This window comes from Trichosurus vulpecula, chromosome 8 (assembly GCF_011100635.1).
Source record: "Trichosurus vulpecula isolate mTriVul1 chromosome 8, mTriVul1.pri, whole genome shotgun sequence".
NCBI classification, from domain to species: Eukaryota; Metazoa; Chordata; class Mammalia; order Diprotodontia; family Phalangeridae; genus Trichosurus; species Trichosurus vulpecula.
The window spans coordinates 149,689,144-149,707,698 of record NC_050580.1 but is presented as its reverse complement, the minus strand read 5'-3'; the positions used below and the strand labels follow the sequence as shown (position 1 = coordinate 149,707,698).

Sequence of the window (18,555 nt, the reverse complement as noted above, 5' to 3'; positions counted from 1 at the left end):
TTTGGCCCATAGCTACTGTTTACTTTATGTCTTTGACTATTGTGATGTCTTTGGCAGAACTTCCGTGGTTTTAACTTAACCCACCAAGCAGGCACCTGGTGTTTAAAATACTTCCCTGGTTTTCATTTTTTCAGCTCTCCATAATCTCACTAGATTTCAGCTTCTGGTGACTCTGGGGAAATAACTATACTGGCTATTTCTTTCAATTCAGTAATTTCCTTTTCTGGATTTTGGTTTGGGGAGAGCAATTTTTCCTTTAAAATATACAAGCCGTTATCATCCTTCTGTGACACAGAGTCCTCCTTGTTGGTTACAGTCTCAAGAGAGGATTTGGTTTCTACTGCTTGTGTATCCTGGGAATTCATCTTCTGATTTCTAAGAGGGAAAAAAAAAAGAAATGACAAGTAACTGAGATTGAATACTCATCCCCCGATTCCAGACACCGAGGTTAGGGGATGTTCAAGTTATCAGCTCAGAGGGCTTGGTGTCTGACATATGTAGAGATTCCAGATTAGCTGTGTCAGATAAGTGGCCTCAAGAGTAAACTGAACATTTTGTATTCCAGCAGAGAAAATAACAGGTGGGATGTAGAGAACCGTCAGGGATAGAACAAGAGATTCTTCTTTGAAAGGTCTCTCTCACCAATTCCTTCCTTTCCATTCCTAATGCTAATACTGTAGACCAGGCCCTCATTACTTGTCCAAATTATTATAATTATGAGTCCCTCCTCCCTTCAATGTCTTACAAGTCATATATAGCCAAGCTAATTTTATTAAAATCTCATTTTACCCACACTGGTCCCCTGCTCAAAAACTTTCAATGGCTTCCCATCGCCAACAGGGAAAGCTAGGCAGTGTAGTGGATGCAGAGGTTCCCAAAGTGGGTGATACTGCCCCTGGGGGTGCATGTGCTGGACTGATCCTGGGGGCTGTAATAGCCTCAGATGCAATTGGGGGGTGTTGAATAAAAACATGGCTGCCATGGAAGGAAAGAAGAGAAGAGAAGAAAATTTTGAAAATCCAGTACGTTTCATCTGTTGTGTAACAGAGTTAAAGTGGTAATGATTACATTAGTTTCCAAATAAAGACACAAAGTACAAGTCACGACCAATCAGTGGCCAAGTTCTCTGACAGGTCTTAACAAGCAAGTGTTGGCAGGCAAGCTGGTTGAGCATTGTCAGGAAGTTCAGGATGCATTGGCAGGAATATGTGTATGTAATGACTTGTTTACAATACAATACTATATGGTTACATGATGCAATATTGTGTCATCAAGATTTTAAAGCAGGAAAAAACTCATATTCACAATAAATCATTAAATTTAAGATGCGTCATTTTTTAAAAAATTATATATTTTTGAAATGATGAAATTTTTTAAAAAAATTAAAGGGTTAAAGAAAGTAGATTTCCAGGAGGTTGCTGTGTAAATTTTTTTAAAAGGGGGTGGGAGGCCAAATAAGTTTGGGAACCTCTGGGATACAGTGTTAGACTTGGAGTCAAGAAGACCCAAGTTTGAATCCTCTCTCTTACACTTATCTCTTCTCCTTTCCCCCTCGCCTCATAGCCTTGCATTCTTCTTGTCACAATCTGGAACCAACCTTCCTCTCTAGCCATCTGCCACTAGTTTCTACACAAATACTATGCTATAACCTAGCTCACTAATTATTCCTCAACATACCTTTAGGAAGATGGCAAGATTTTTCTGGTGGTTAGAAGATATACTTAGGTGGCACAGTGGATACAGCCCAGGGCCTGGAGTCAAGAAGACCTTCCCTCAGACACTGAGCTGTTTGACCTTGGGCAAGTCACTTAACCATTGCCTCAATTTTCCCAACTGTAAAATGAAGATAATAATAACACCTACCTCCCAGGCTAGTTGTGAGGATCAAATGAGATAACATTTGTAACCTTAGCACAATGCCTGACACAGAATAGGTGATATATAAATGCTTATGACCTTGCCTATTCCCTTATTGGGTTTGCTGAGGACAAATCTGCATAATAAAGGTAGGAATATAGGTCAGGTGGTTAGAAGGTGCCTCCTTAGTTTACCTTGTGTTTTGACTTAAATTCATTTTCCTACTAGACCAAAGAGGATTTGGGGAATATTTGACCATAAATTAGATAATTGCGTGGATCAGAAGTCTACAGTCTCTACCCAGACATCAATGTTGGAAATAAAAGACTTCATATTAAGACTTAGCTACTCTGATCAATATAATGAGCTACCACAATTTCAAAGCACTAATGATAAAAAATGCTGTCCACCTCCAGAGAGAGAATTGATAAATTCAGTGCAGACTGAAGCATACTTTTTTCATTTTTTTTCTTTTTGGCAACCTGGTCAATATGGAAATATGCTTTGTATAACTTCACATGACTAGTGGTTATCTTATTTCTTGCATTCTCGATGGGTGAAGGAGGAGTGGGAGGGAGAGAATGTAGAACTGAAAATAAAAAAGAAAGAAAGAAAGGAAGGAAGGAAGGAAGGAAGAAAGAAAGAGAGAAAGAAAGAGAGAAAGAAAGAGAAAGAAAGGAAGGAAGGAAGGAAGGAAGGAAGGAAGGAAGAAAGAAAGAAAGAAAGAAGGAGAGAAGGAGGGAAGAAGGGAGGGGGGAAGGAAGGAAGGAAGAGAGAGAGAAAGAACTTTGGCTAGATATTGTTAGCTGGGTGTGGTGGCTATAAGTAAATAATCTTCAACCTGCCCTTATCAGGGTGAAGTCCTTGCCCTCATACCCTAATGGATTAGAACTAAGATGGCAGCTAAGTGGCCCTGAAGAGATGAAGCCCAGAAGCAGGAAGCAAGGCCCAGCTGGGACTACAGACCCAGTATTTATCACAAGACTGATCCCTTTGTTCTTTTTTTTTTTTTGGAGGGGGAAAGGCAGGGCAATTGGGGTTAAGTGACTTGCCCAAGGTCACACAGAGGTAGTAATTGGGTCAAGTGTCTGAGGTCGAATTTGAACTCAGGTCCTCCTGACTCCAGGGCCCGTGCTCTACTCACTGCGCCACCTAGCTGCCCCTTGATCCCTTTGTTCTTAACCTCTGTCTGCCCATTTCCTCAGCTATAAAATGGGGATAATAATAGAGTTGATGATGAGGTAAAGCACTTCACAAACTCCATAGTGCTGTATAAATACTAGCTTCATTGTTGTTAGTTTTCTGGGGGAAGAGTGGGAATCAAGTCTTGATCTGGTTGAGCATCTCTAAGAACCTTAGAAACCAATTAATGGACCACCCAACAAGAATTTGGCCTACACCCCCAAGGGGCAGAGCTGAAGGGGAAAGTCCCAACAGCTTCCACAGAGCCTGCGACAGGCCCTCAGAGCTCTTACTGACATCCTAGAGCATCCATTGGTGTCGTCAGGTGCAAAGTGGGGTGAGCATTTGATAGACAGTGCCTTCCCCGGTAGGCAGAGCCTAACATTCATTCAACAAATATTTACTGAGTTTCCATTACATATAAGATGCTGCGGGGAATACAAGAGCGAGCAGTGTTTCACATAGAATGAAAGATTAGACATATATATATATATATATATATATATATATATATATATATATATGTATGTATGTATATAAAACAATGACACAAAATAGAAAGTGAAAGAATAGTAAGAGAAGGTCAAAAAGTCCTGTGGAGGTTCAAAAGTAGGAGGTGTGTAATAATATAGCAGGGTTATAATGATTAACTATCGATCATAGTAGAATTTAATAAGCCATGCCCCATTCACAAGTAAATGTTTAATAATTTAATTATTGGATTGGATGGTCGATTAATGACTTTATGGCAAAATTATTTTGAGTAGTTAATAACGATGTTAATTAATAATTGATATTTAAGTAGTTCTCAACATTATTGTTTCATCCTCAGAACAACCCTGTTAGGTAAATACCACGGGTACTGGTTCCATTTTACAGATCCAGAATTTGCCTGTGGTTATATAACTACCAAGTTCCAGAGTTGAGATTTTGAACCCAGCTCTCTTGTGTTTGTTTCCATGTCTAGGATTCTTTTTTTTTTTTTTAAACACACCACACGCATCTAAACATCATCTATTGATGAGTCCATAACAGGTGATCAGCTCTTTAGGGAAAAAGACCCTGGCCAACTCATCTTATCTTTTCATTCTGCCTCCTCCACCCCTGTCACTGAGCAAAATACCTTTTACATAATCAACTCTTAAAAAATACCTTTTGAATGAATGAGTGGGTTACTATATAGCCTTACCATGACATCACTTGTCACTAAACTCCAGTGGTTATTAATGAAGCTATGGAGTGTAGTGATTTTTAAAATTTTCCAGGAGTCTCCACTGAATTCTATTTTGAACAAGTCATAGTGAGTATAATCTTGGAAACATTCTAGTTTTTCTCTTTAGTCTTTTCCTCTCTCCCCCATCTTACAGGGCTGCAGGGGTTGTAACTAAGGGCAATATGGGTGGCAGCATTTCATTTATTATAGGTTGAGCCCTGAGAGGTCTTTGAGGGTAGCATAGTCCCGGTTCTAAATTATGGGCAGAAGCCAAGAAAGGTCAAGCAGGGTCCGGAATAAGATTTTTCCCAGGAAAAGTCACCTTATTCCTCTTAAACCAAAATTAGAATCACATTATTCAAAGATGTCCAGAGAGCTTAAATAAATAACTTTCTAACCTTCTTGACATAATATTTCTCCATAGAAGGAAGACATTCAGGGCTAGTGTGGCAAATGAAAGGACGAGGACAGCAATATTCCATGGTGTTGCTGTAGAAAGAAAAGATACAAACATTTGCTACTCAATCTTTTAGTAGGATCTGGTGTTTGTGACCTAAGACAACAACACTTCATGTCTGTCAGACAGTCAACCCCACTCCTATCCAACTCACTGCTGGTTGCTGGGCAGGGAAGCTAAGGAAGGAACGAACCATCTTCAATCTCAGGGAACTCCTAGCCTGATGGGAGAAACAAATCCCTGTCCAGATTTTGAACCAGCATGGGCAGCTAAGGCTTTGTCTAGGTGCTGACATTGATGAGATGGGGTAAGGGAGGGAAAAGATACTTCTTCCTCCTTATTCTTGATTTCTAACTCACATATTCCTTCCATATCCAAGTACTCACTGAAACTTAGTTTTCTCCTGGAAACAAATTTGTTAGCATTTTCCCCTCAGATTAGTTGCTTTTTCTCTCACCTTCTTTTATATAGGGTCAGGAGAGGGAATTGGCATACTCCCTGCTCCTCATTGCCACTTCTAAATCCTTCCTCTGCCACCGTCACTCAGCAATCACATATCTTCTTTTAAAATTCATCCTGTCCTGTTCAGTTACTTGTGGTTATCACCTATGGACTGCCATCTTTCCCAATGGCTCCAATACCTGCTTTCTCCACCTTGCCCCCTTTCCAACTTTGTGTTCCTCAACTTTCTCACCTCCTAAGACCAAAATCTATCCCAACTAAGCACAGGAGGGCCATAGCTTATATTGCCCGTTCCCAATTGAATATGCCCCACCTTCCAGAATGCCTACCTATGGCCTTATCCCTGTCCTAAGGAACTCGTCTTGTTTCCAAGGATGTCAGAGTTTTATGGAAATGAATAGGTTTATTTTTATAAGTCCCTCAGACAGAGAGGCAGGTGGTATTGTCCCCATTAATAGGTGGGAAAACTGAGCTCTTCCCTATGGTGACAGAATCATTATTAGAAACTCATTCCCTTTGGTTTCTGCCCTCAGAGGAAATGATGAGGATGTGTTTTCATTGTCTTTATTTAATTTTCATTCCACGTTTGGAGAGAGATAGAGGCTCAAATAAAACAAGAATATATTTCCTGTTTGGCATTATGTGGTTATTCTCACAGCAGATTTCTGTTTCTGATTGCTTCTTCTGAGCCTAATGGTTTTTGAAATTCAATATTTTTTATTTTCAGTTCCAAATTATCTCACTCTCACCTCCCCCTCCCTCATTCACTGAGAAATCAAGAAAAACAAAACCCATCACAAATATGTACGTATGTATCAAACAAAGCTAATTCCTATACTGGCCATGTCCTATAGATATATAATATACATACACATATATACATTCATGTACATACATGTATATATGCATATCCCTGTGTATATATGCACATTGTTTTATATATGAGCATGTACATGGGTACATGTGTGTATATATGCATACATATACGTATATATACACCTCAATTTGCATTTTGTTCAGATTTGAAATCTGAATCTATCACTTCTCTGACAGTGAACAGCATGTTTCATCATGAGTTGAAGGTAACAATTTTTAAACGTTATTCTCTTAATACATTTTAGCATGTGGTTTCCCAACCACTATTCTGTGGGGCAAGACTGCAAAGTATCAGGAAGACCTCACTGGTGAACTTTGAAAATCTGAGCTCATCCTAGTGGGGTTCCTCTGTGGCCGTCATTAAGGCTGCCCTCGCCTTGGGACCCTTTTCTCACCACCCCCCCACCCACCATGGACATCCCTCTCCTTTTTTTTTTCCTTCTCCCACACTGGAACCCACTTGAGCCCAGGTAGTTTGCAATTCCTTACATGTATAGCCCCAGTAAGACAGGCTTCCTACCTTATGATGCTTTGACATATGCACCTATTTATTAAATTTCATCAGTGAGTGTGGGAAGCTCTGTCCCTACCAGGTGTGCCATAGGGTATTTATGAAATTCACACACACGTATATACTACGAATTTTTTTAAATGGTCCTCAAGCAAATATTGTACATATGCAATATTATACAATGACCAATTGTAAATGACTTAGGTATTCTCAGCAATAAAATGATACAATTCCAAATGACCCATGATGAAAAATGCTATCTGCATCCAGAGGAAGAACAGATGGAATCTAAATGCAAATTGAAAAATACGATTTTTCACTTTTTTCATGTTTTTTTCTTTTAGTCTATTTCTCCTTTCACAACATGACTAATATGAAAATATGTTTTACATGATTGCATATATATAACCCATATCAAGTTGCTTACTGTCTTAAGGAGGGGGAAGGTGAGAGAGGGAGGGAAAAATTTGAAACTCAAAATTTTTAATTAAAAATTGTTTTTACGTGTCATTGGGGAAAAATACTATTTAAAAAAAAACAAGAGGGAGGTGACTGAGAAGACATGCTTTCATGTTTCCATTGCCTAAATAAATCCCTCACTCACTCATTAGATGATTAATTGAAAGTATAACTCCATCAGGGGTTCTTAACCTTTTCTATCGCAGATACTTCGACAGTCTGGTGAAGCTTATGACCTCCTTCTCAGAATACTGGTTGTAAATGCATAGATAGAATTACAAAGGCAACCAATTATATTGAAATACAGTCATCAAAATCTTTTTTTTTTAAACCAGTTCACTGAACCTCAGGTTAAGAACACCTGCTCTAGGGGACTATTTATTCTTTTTATCTAAAATCAATACTATCTTATCTTAAAGCTTTGATTCCTGTTCAAATGTCTATTGCCCTAGGAGGGATGATACCTCAGCTAATATCAATGACTAATTCATTAGTAAGAGTGAGCCTTAGATCCTGTCTTGAGAGTAGATTTTGTTAAGAGGGTTAGGGACAGAATATGAAGACATTGAGTGAGGAGCGGGTATCATTGGCAGAAGTTAGAGGGCACTCTAAGGGGCAGAATGGAGAGGCCAGGAACTGCTCTGGGCATTTTCTCTGGCTGTCCTCCATGCCTGGAATGCTCTCCCTCTTGGGCTCTGACTGTAGACCTTCCTGGCTTTGGCTTCCTTTGAGTCCCAACCAAAATCCTACCTTCTACAGGAAGCCTCCCCCAACCCCTCACAATTCTATTACCTTCCTTCTGTTAATTATTTCCTGTTTATCCTATATATAACTTGCTTTGTATATATTTGTCTATATGTTGTCTCCCCTATGAGACTGTAAGCTCCTCAAGGGCAGGAACTGTGTTTTTGTTTTTTTATCCCCAGCCTAGCACATTTGTTGTCGTTGTTCAGTCATTCAGTCACGTCTGACTCTTCATGACCCTATGTAGGGTTTTCTTGGCAAAGATACTGGATTTGAACTCAGATCTTCCTGACTCCAGGCCTGGTGCTCTATCTACTGCATCACCTAGCTGCCCCAACTGAGCACATAGTAAGTACTTAATAAATGTTTATTGACTTGTTGATTGGCAGATAGGTGGGGACGCTGCTAAAGGTTTGTTTTGCCTACTTCACAGTTTTTCCCAGGGCTGCTTTGACTTGCTGGTACAAGAGATAGCCATCTTGGATCTAACAATGATTGCAATTACTAAATGTTCATTCATTAAGCACCATCTGGGTCCAATGTAAAACAAAGTTTGGTTTTTCCCCTGCCTCTTGATTGTCGTAGAAATTTGACCTAATCAGTCCCTGAAATTTTCCCTTCTGAGTCTAAGCAGAGAACTCACCATCCTCCGTCCGGTAAAACCACAACATTCGCTCCAGCTCTTTTTCCGACAAGCCTGGCCCAGGCTGGGGCCTGAGCTGTCCATCACCACTGGCCATGTTGATATGTTCCTGATGTGGATCCCTCTGGCCTCCCTGTTGCCCAATGGGCCACTCAGAGCAGAGATGAAAGCCCCGAAGGTTTGCCTACAAGAGGCCAAGACTGCTAGAGAGAGAGAATAGCTTTGTGAGTTGGTTCCTGAAATCTTCCCACTCTTCCATCTAAATATCGTAGGACTGAGGCATCTGGCTTCCAGGAGCAGGAACCTGGACAGGAAGTAACAAGAACAACAAAGAGGTAGGTCTCACCGTGAATTTCACCAACTCTTACTTGCTTTGAGCCTGATTCCTTTTCTAGTTGCTGCTTCCTTGCAGGGCTCTGGAGGAACCAGGTTAATAAAAAGCGCTCTAAAATCAATCTTAGCAGAAGGATTTCAAAGCAAACCCGGTCCTGAAATGGACTGTGTATTCAGCAAAAGTAGGTATTTGGCTTTCCAGGTATCTAATCTAAATGCCAGTTTTGGGGTAGATGGCCAGTTTGAGTGATATGTGTTCCCTATATAAAGGAAGCTGTTCAATTCAGTTAGCTAGGTGGAGTAGTAGAGTGCTAGACTTGGAGTCAGAGACCTGAGTTCAAATCTAGCCTTAGACACTTACCAGCTGAGTGACCCTGGGAAAGTCACTTAATCCTGTTTGTTTGCCTCAGTTTCCTCATCTGTAAAATGAGCTGGAGAAGGAAATAGCCAACCACTCCAACATCTTTGCCAAGAAAACCCCAAATGGGGTCATGAAGAGTTGGACATGAATGAAAACAATATCTGAAGGCACCTCATGAAGCACACTCATGCTGTCAACATGTAAACTAACGCATTTTAAAATTGTACAATCTTAAAAAGCAATTTAAAGAAAAATTTTTGTACCTTCTAAGTAGAATGATTAACAGTCTGGGAATTGAGGCATCTGAAGTTCTAAATCCCTCATCTCTCTGAGCCTCAGCATCCTCATCTATAAAACGGAAAGACTGGGCAAACCTTTAAGGTCCTTCCCAATTTAAAAAATTTAGGGTTCTATGATTCCGTTCACAGATTGGAATTTACGTTTAGCTTACCATCATGGGCCCTTTCCAAGCTTCCCCTTCTGATGGACCCCAGAAGCAGATAAGGGCTCATCAGAGTTGAACCTACCACACAGGGATATTTGAAAACACACCTGCAAAATCTAACTGTAACCAGCAGGTGTCTCTGTGGAGGGCAGAGTTTGACCAAATAAGACTTTCCCTTTTCCCAATCTAAAGTAGTGGGGCTGAATCTCCCTGACCTTGCTTATCTCCACTCAAAGGGTCATCTTTTCTAATAACACCTTCTCCTCCTCCCTTTCCTCCTTCCAGTCCTGCTGAGTGGAAATTCTTGTCTCAGATACTCACAATCTTAGGCATACCTTGTCACCTTAGCCCAAGAACTCTGATACTATCTAGTTTAAACTGTCCTTAGAGAAATTTATACAACTTCTAAATATACCAAATTATAGTTCCTGAGCTCCTAAACCAGATGAAATGTCCAGCTGATTGAACTGAGGACATCTCCTTAATGCCTCCTGTGTGTTCAAATAGCCATTGCCCTCCTCCCCCCCCCCATTTATTCTCTCTCTCTCTCTCTCTCTCTCTCTCTCTCTCTCTCTCTCTCTCTCTCTCTCTCTCTATTTGTTGTTGTTCAGTCATTTTTCAGTTGTGTCCAGCTCTTCATGACCCCATTTGGAGTTTTCTTGGCAGAGATACTGGAGTGGTTTGCTATTTCCTTCTCCAGCTCATTTTACAGATGAGAAAACTGAGGTAAACAGGGTTAAGGAACTTGCCCAGGGTCACACAGCTAGTAATTTTCTGAGGTCAAATTTGAACTCAAGAAGATGAGTCTTCCTGACTTCTGGCCTGGCACACTATCTACTGCAGCCTCCTAGCTGCCCTCTCTCTGTATTTAAATAAAGACAACTAAGAATGATTGTATAGTTAAAAGGAAAGCCAGCTTTGAAGTACAAATGAATCAAGGAGAAACATCTTACCAAAAAGAAACAGAGATTTAGGATTTAAAACCACCTCCCTTTCTTAGAGCAGGGGAAGGAGAAAAGGAGATGATTTACCAGATGCTTAGGTTTCCTAGGGAAAGACCAGACTCATCATTCCTCAGTGGGGATTCCCATTCACTAAGTGGAGTTCTGAGCCAAAGCACCCAATCACTCAATGCTTATCACAGTTCCCATTCAAAGTGTCCTTCATCCACCACTACTCAGCTGCCACAGCTGTTCCCCCATCTGTCACAGACACTCCAGCTTCTCCATCCAGCAAAACCCCAGCCAGTCCAGTTCAGACTGAATGATTCTATGCCTATCTCTTTCTGGGCTGGAAAGACTATGCTTTATTTTTGAGATATTGGACTACGTTTCCCAAAATCCTTAGCTAGGGCTTTAACTCTGGACCCAGTTACAGGACAGCCACTCTGAATCCTAGTGACAAAAACAATCTATTTTAAAGCCTGATAGTCTCCTGCCTCACTTCTTACACATTTCCACTTAGAAACACAGCTGAGGGATGACCACAGCTAGCAATATTGATCTGTCATCAAAGCCCAAATTGCAACAACTCAGCTGTAAGGGGGAATGATCTACATGAAACTAGTGACATTTGTTTGTTGTGAGATCAGAGAAGATGTATAAGATGTATAGACTCCATGCCCAGCAGATCAGAGCTCAGAGAAATCGGGCTCACCAAAAGGATGGTTCATTATTCCCTGTTAAGGAGGCAATACCAGGATTTCTGCTTTTTCTCTTTGGGGAAAGGGGGAACAAGAGTGGGGACCGGAGATCTGGGATTTCCCCTTTCTTCCACCAAGGAAGGCAATTTCTTCTCCTGGCCATAGCAGACAAACAATCCATCTAACTAGGCTGGACTGAGACAGTCACTCTGACTCTGAGGTCTGCAGTATACTCCAGATCTAATTATGCCTCACTTGTTCTCCCATTTCACACATACACACACACACACACACACACACACACACACACACACACACACACACACGCACACACACACACACGCACACACACAAACAACAACACCTCACACCTACCTATTTGATACCAAAACACACTGGTGAAAGAAAAAAGAAGTCAAATCTACTGTTTGACTTAACTATGTCTTTCTCTTAACCAACCAATCAACAAGAGCCATAGCTAACAATTTTGCTATGTAGGGAAAGAAAGCAAGACAAAATATTCTCTCAAATCTACTTTGTAATTCATAATATGAAAATAGTACAAGAGGGAATTGAGATAAATGCAATTGGATAGGAAGGGAAATCAGCGACTAGTGACTCACAGATGGGAGTAAATAATGAATACCATCTGGTGGCTACCTAGTTTAATTATTCTCGCTAAATAGATGCCGTGATTGTTTTTTTTTTCCATGTTGCTGAAGGTGTGCATGTGCTATCAATATATAAATGTGACAGTTTTTTAAATTGTATAACATTTTAGTATAATTTTTAAAGACGTTTTACACCCTCTAAATGTCTGTATTCTGTGGCAAAGCGCCAGTTACTTACCCTGGGTATGGCACTGAAATCAGTTGAATAGTCAACTTAATCAAGGAGATGGATCCTTGGGGCTGTGTAGACTCAGTCTACATATGCTTTCTCTAGGGAGTGTCCTCCCTGCTCCATCCCTTTGTTCATATTGCCCCATTTTTATTATAATCTCTAACTCTGAACACTCTCCCTATGACTATGCAACATCTAGAAGTTTTGATAAAGGAACATAACTCTTCTTTAAAAGTTTTTTAATAACAGTTTCACCTCTGTCTCCTACAGCAAAAAAAAAAATCATTCTATTTGTAAATTTACAGAAACTCAGGGAAGGAAAAAAACCAAAGAAATCCTAAGAAAATTCCATCTGTTGAACTGAATATGACTGCAATTGTGGTTTGGTTGGAATTAATGGTTTGATCCTAAATCAACACATAGCCCCCTGTTTTAGCACAAGCAAGAAAAGTGAAAGTTGAATCCTTTTACCTCATGCTGAAAAACTTAGTGTAGATAACACAAAGATAAGGATAAAACTTAGAGATAAGACTGGATGGGCTAGGTGGCCCTGGAGTCAGGAGGACCTGAGTTCGAATCTGGCCTCAGACACTGACTTGGGCAAGTTGCTTAGCCCCAGTTGCTCTGCCTTCCCCTCCAAAAAAAAAAAAAAAAGACAGCATGGGTAAGACATTTTTTGAAGATTTATCTCACTAATATCAAGGGATACTAGTATGTCTATCCTTAGTCTGTGTGGTATTTGTCATGATCTATGGTTAGAAATGGTAAATCTGGACAGCCTACTAAAAAGGAGAGACATCGCCTTGCCAACAAAGTCTGTATAGGCAAAGGTATGTGTGGCTGTGAGAGTGGGACTACAAGGAAAGCTGAGCACCGAAGAATTGATGCTTACAAATTGTGGTATTGAAGAACACTTTGGAGAGTCCCTTGGACAGCAAGGAGATCAGATCAGTCCATACTTAAAGAAATTATTTCGAGTTTTTCACTGGAAAGTCAAATACTGAAGCTGAAACTTAAATACTTTGGCCTCATACTGAGAAGAAAGGACTCATTGGAAAAGACCCTGATGTTGGGAATGATTGAAGGCAAAAGGAGAAGGGGATGGCAGAGGATGAGATGGATAGATAGTGTCCTGGAACATGAGCTTGGACAGACTTCCTGAAATAGTGGAGGATAGAAGAGCCTGCTGTGCTATGGTCCACAGGGTCATGAAGAATTTGACATGACTGAATAACTGAACAACAGAATGGTTAGAAAACAACTACTCACACACCTAGACTGACTATGGTTAAGCACACCTGAAATTTTAGGTGGGGAGCCAATGGTTAGGGGACAGACTCAGGAAGAAGGATTCCCTGGTCCCAAGAACACCTTCTTCTTTTCAACTTTGCCCCACAGGGAACTAAGTGATATATCACAGGAGGTGATTTGCTGTGTGCCCAAAGGAGTATGAAAAAGGGAGTTCTGACTGAAATTCACAAAATTCATAAAAACTACCCACATCCCAGACCAGCCTTTCTATGTTCTTTACTCTTACTGCTTACCTAGTGGACTAGAGCAATATGGAAAATTTCTCCTTACTTCTAGCCAAGCAATGCTAGATCATCAGTACATTAAGGATTCATGATTTTCTGGGTAGCAGACAAGTCTGAGACTCAGAGGAATTAGGTTGACTTGTTCAAAGTCACAGAGCTGGTTGGTGTCAGAGTCAGGACTTTAATTTAGGTTTTCCTGGTGACAAATTCAGCACTATATCTACTCCACCAAAAGTGTCAAACAGGTGGCAAGGAGCCTCCTTTACACTTCAGGAGTCTGACCAAACCAGATTAAAATGTGATATTTAAATAAAAATACAATAAAACATAAGTAATGTTAACTTGTGGTTTTCTCAGTCAATATGTGGCTTGCAGGGATATATGTTATGTATGTTTGGTTTAGTTGCCCTATTTCTAGTTGAGTTTGATACCCGTGTACTATACCACTGCTGCTTCTCACACGGCTGGATGTCCCTGAAAAGTAAAATGTTTCAATCAATACATTTACATGCTCCCTCTGAGTAGTAGTTGTTCAGTTGTGTCCAACTCTTTGTGACCCTACTTGGGGTTTTCTTGGCAGAGATACTGGAGTGGTTTGCCATTTCCTTCTCCAGTTCATTTGACAAATGAGGAAACTGAGGCAAACAGGGCTAAGTGACTTGCCCAGGGTCATATAGCTTGAGACCAGATTTTAATTCAGGAAAATGAGTCTTCCTGACTCTAGGCCTGGCACTCTATTCACTGTGCCATCTAGCTGCCCCCCTTCTGAGCAGAAGATATTATTATCCCTGGATTTTAAAAGTATTTTGAGAATATACTCATATATAATAATTATTTAATGTAGCTTACTATAATACCCACAGAAGGATGCCATGACCTCCCTGGATCATAGATTCAGAGCTACAAGAGAAATGAGAACACCGCTAGCCCATTTCAGAGGTTATTTTACAAGTGAAGAAACCAAGGCCAAATGAAGAAACCAAGATCACACAAATAAGTGGCAAAAACTAAGACAGTTTACTTGCTTCTGACTCCAAGTCCAGACCCCTATTCACTATTCCCACTGCCTCTCTTGACATCCCTGAACTCCCGGGAAGTGTAAAATCAACAAAGAACTCACCTTGATTGCCCCCGTTCTAGAAGACTAACTGATTCTTCAAAGCAGCATAATTCTCTTTCTTTTTTCTCTCCTAATCACCCTCCAGTTCCCTTGATTGAGCAGTCCCTGAGGGAGGCAGATGCACCTTAACTGGAGTGATGACTATAGTCTTATAAAGCCCCAACCCAGAAGGGGAGCTCTCTTAATAGTAACACACCCACTTCTGGAGTTTCCCTTGAACAACTTAGAGGTGATTGAACTCTGTAACAAGCTGACCTCTGAAATCCCTTTAAGGTAAATTCCTGTCACCAGATATGGTTACACAATCCCAAGAGTATCTGTTTCACTTATTTCAAACTAAGAGTAAATAAAAAAATCTGACCCTGTAACACAGTAAGCTTTTTTTTACAGAGACAGAAACAGAGAGACAGAGAGACACAGAGACAGAGACACATAGAGATGGGGGGGGGGAGAGAGAGAGAGAGAGAGAGAGAGAGAGAGAATGAATGTGATAGGAGGTTCTAGCAGTATATGACTCCAGTTTGCCTTCATTTAGCCCTGCTACCTAAGATCCACTCTCTCCAAGTACTATCAATACTTAACCAAGAAGGGTTGCTTAATTAAAACTTCTGATTTGTCATCAGGTTAAGACTTTACTCACTCATGCATGTTTCACCCTCAAGGCAGGGAAATGACTGAAATCTACTAGAGTTAGTAATCCACTTTAATTCAACAAGCATTTAATAAGGATCTCCTTAGTGTTCTAGGCACCAGGAACACAAGTCTCTGCTCTCAAGTAGCTTGCCTTCTACTAGAAGGATGTTGGTGTTATCGTTCACTTGGGTTTTTTCAGTCATGTCCAGCTCTTCGTGACCCCCTCTTCGTGGGTTTTCTTGGCAAAGCGTGGTTTGCCATTTCCTTCTCCAGCTCATTTTACAGATGAGGAAACTGAGGCAAACAGGGTTAGAAGCATACAGGGTTAAATTACTTTCCCAGAATCACAGAGCTAAGTGTCTCAGGCTAGATTTGAACTCAATTCTTCCTGACTTCACACTCAGCATTCTATGCACTGCACCACCTAGCTGCCCCTAACTAGAGAAATAAATTATAGGAAGTAGTCTATTTTATGTGCAAAGGAGTCTGGGAAAAAGAGGGAATGCCATGCTTATGAAGTATGGGAGAAAGGCAGGACAAACTCCTCATTTTGGTATCTTAAAGCCTTCCCTGATCTGGATCCAGCCTACTTTGCTAGAATTATTTTACATTGCTCCCCTTTATACACTACGACTCAGGCAAACTGAGCTTTTTGCTATTTCCTGAAATGAGCATTCTATGTCCCATCTCAGGTTTTACTCACAAAGTCCCTCATCTCCTCCTCTTGAAATCCTTAGCTAGTTTCCAAGGTCATCTTGGATACCACTGCCTATTTGTAATAGGACCACAAATCTAGAACTGGAAGTCAGCCAGTCTAGTCCTCTTGCTTTACATTTAGGGAAACTGAGGTTAGTTTACTTGCAGGCCTTTATCTCCTTACTATGGACTATTGCAATAGCCTGCTGGTTGGTCTGCCTGTCACAAATCTCTCTCCACTCCAGTCCAGCCTCAATTCAACTGCCAAAGTAATTTTCCTAAAGCGAAATTCTGACCATGTCTCACCCAGCCACTTTCAGTGGCTCCCTATTACCTCCAGAATCAAATGTAAAATCCTCTGTTTAGCTTTTAAAGCTCATGATAATCTACCCTCATACATACCCCTTCCCCTCCATCCTGCCAGATTTCTTACACTTTACACTCTCTCATATACTCTTTGCTCCAGGGACACCACGTTCCTTGCTGTTCTTTGAACTAGACATTCCATCTCTCCCCATGCCTGGAATACTTTCCCTATTTATCTCCTCCTCCTGGTTTCTTTAGCTTCCCTTAAGTCCTAGCTTAAATCTTACCTTTTACAGGAAGCCTGTTTCAATCTCTCTTTAATTCTAGTGCTGACCTTTTGTTGATGTTTCCTATTTATCATATATATCATATAATATATGTACATATATACATATATATATGAGAGAGAGAGAGAGATTGTTTGAACATAATCGTTTGTATATTGTCTCCCCTTGATTATGAAGTCCTGGAGATCAGGGACTGTCGTTTGCCTTTCTTTGTATCCTTGGTGCTTAGCACAGTACCCAGAAAACAGTAGGCACTTAATAAATATTTGTTGACGGACTGATTTGCCCAAGGTTAAGAGTAGTGAGAGTCAGAGGCAGGATTTGAACCCAGGTTTTCGAACTTTAAGGCCAATGTTCTGTCTTCTGTTTCACACTGCTTCCTCCTGAATTCCCTTCTTTCTACCCCCTCCCATATTATCATGTACCTATACTTATCCATGTAAATGGTATATCCACCATCCTTAGAAAGTAAACTACTTGAGGACAGAGAATAATTCCCCTGTGTCTTTGTATCCCCAGAATCTAGTGAAGTGCCTTGAATATAACAGCTTACTCAAAAATTCCTGCTGAGTCTTATCAAGTCAATAAGCATTTAGTAAGCATCTACTGTGTATCAGTCACTGTGCTAAGAGCTGGAGATACAAAAAAAGGGGGGAAAAGTCTCCCACCACCACTTCCAGGAACTCATAAACAAATGGGGGAGACAACATGCAAACAACTATATACAAATGAGATATATACAGGATAAATTGTAGATAACTAACAGACAGAAGTCATGAGCATTAAGGGGATTCAGGAAAGGCTTCTTGCAGAAGGTAGGGATTGTAGCTGGGATCTGAAGGATGCCAGGGAAGCCAGAAGACAAAGATGAGAAAGGGTTGAATTAAAATGAGAAATGATCTCCAAGGACTTTTTTTCATTGAATGCTGACAGGTTAAGATGATCAAATTCAGTTGATCAAAAAGTAAGGTAAGATTAAAATATTTCCTTGAGTTTCAACAAAATCAGGTGCTCTTCCATTATTCTAATCCTCATGGAGCTCCCTCATCTCTGAACTCCCCGAGAATTATATTATGGACCACACAATTTATCACCTGATCGTATATTATTTTGCATAAAATTGTCTATTTATTTTATGTGTCTTTGTCTTGTCTCCCTGCCTGGAATATAAGCCTCTTGACGGGATCCGTATCTCAAACTTTTTGCCCCATATAATAATTTCTATGCATTAGCTCAGCAAACACAATTAGGAACAAATGCTATAGATTATTTAGGCAGTAAGACAAGCACTATCAGGGAAGTTTAGTAGATGCTATCATCTACTTCTGGCATAGCGCTGGCTATAGTCATAATCGGTTGTACATTAGTCTAATGATCACTTCATGTTAGCTTTTTTGAAATCTGAATTCCATGCCTCTTTAGAAGCTCAGCATTTAGGTTAAACAAATATAAAATCTAGAGTACTTCCCCAAGTCACAGAACGTGTACTTTAGTGAATGGCTACCCTAGGGTCAAGATACTCTGTAGGTCAACATCTATATCCTGAAGCCCTGCCAATGTGTTTACGTGTAATAGTCAGCCAGACGATACAATTAACTCAAAGCAAAGGCAGTTGATGAAATGGCATGGTAAAAAAAAAATAACGATAAGATATATCATCCATAAAACTGGGGCATACTTTCCAACAAATGCATATGACATCAGCTGGAAGAATGGGTACACATAAAGGACACGAGTGGAGAGGGACACACATCAGGAACACTTATGACTAGGCACACACAGGTAGAGGCATACACAGAGGGAACACAAGTGACCGAGGCTCCAGGGTGAAGGTATGGCCAAGACAAAAAGCAATTCATCCCTCTGATTGTTGAACCTTCATAGGCTCTGCTGAATAACCTGCTCCCCACTGATCTCATAGTAATCCCCTGTGGGGTGCTGCTTTGTTGA

General features: G+C 40.5%; 1 protein-coding gene across 1 annotated transcript; it reads right to left on the bottom strand.

Moving 5' to 3' along the window:
* Nucleotides 1–13: 13 nt before the first annotated feature.
* On the bottom strand, nucleotides 14–8,516 carry SLC51B (solute carrier family 51 subunit beta). The gene is made up of 3 exons (XM_036769649.1): nucleotides 8,405–8,516; nucleotides 4,651–4,741; nucleotides 14–375 (listed from the first exon to the last, which is right to left on the bottom strand). The coding sequence occupies exons 1-3, from the start codon at nucleotides 8,499–8,501 to the stop codon at nucleotides 150–152; spliced, it is 414 nt and encodes a 137-aa protein (XP_036625544.1). The 5' UTR covers nucleotides 8,502–8,516; the 3' UTR covers nucleotides 14–149.
* Nucleotides 8,517–18,555: the final 10,039 nt, after the last annotated feature.

Bases quoted from the DNA above. Each gene is read 5' to 3' on its own strand.
- SLC51B (XM_036769649.1), bottom strand. From the start codon at position 8,501: ATGGCCAGTGGTGATGGACAGCTCAGGCCCCAGCCTGGGCCAGGCTTG. The intron at 4,742-8,404 runs GTGAGTTCTCTG...TTCTTTCTACAG, and splicing joins GTTTTACCGGACGGAGGATG to CAACACCATGGAATATTGCT. The intron at 376-4,650 runs GTTAGAAAGTTA...TTTCCCTCTTAG, and splicing joins AGAAATATTATGTCAAGAAG to AAATCAGAAGATGAATTCCC.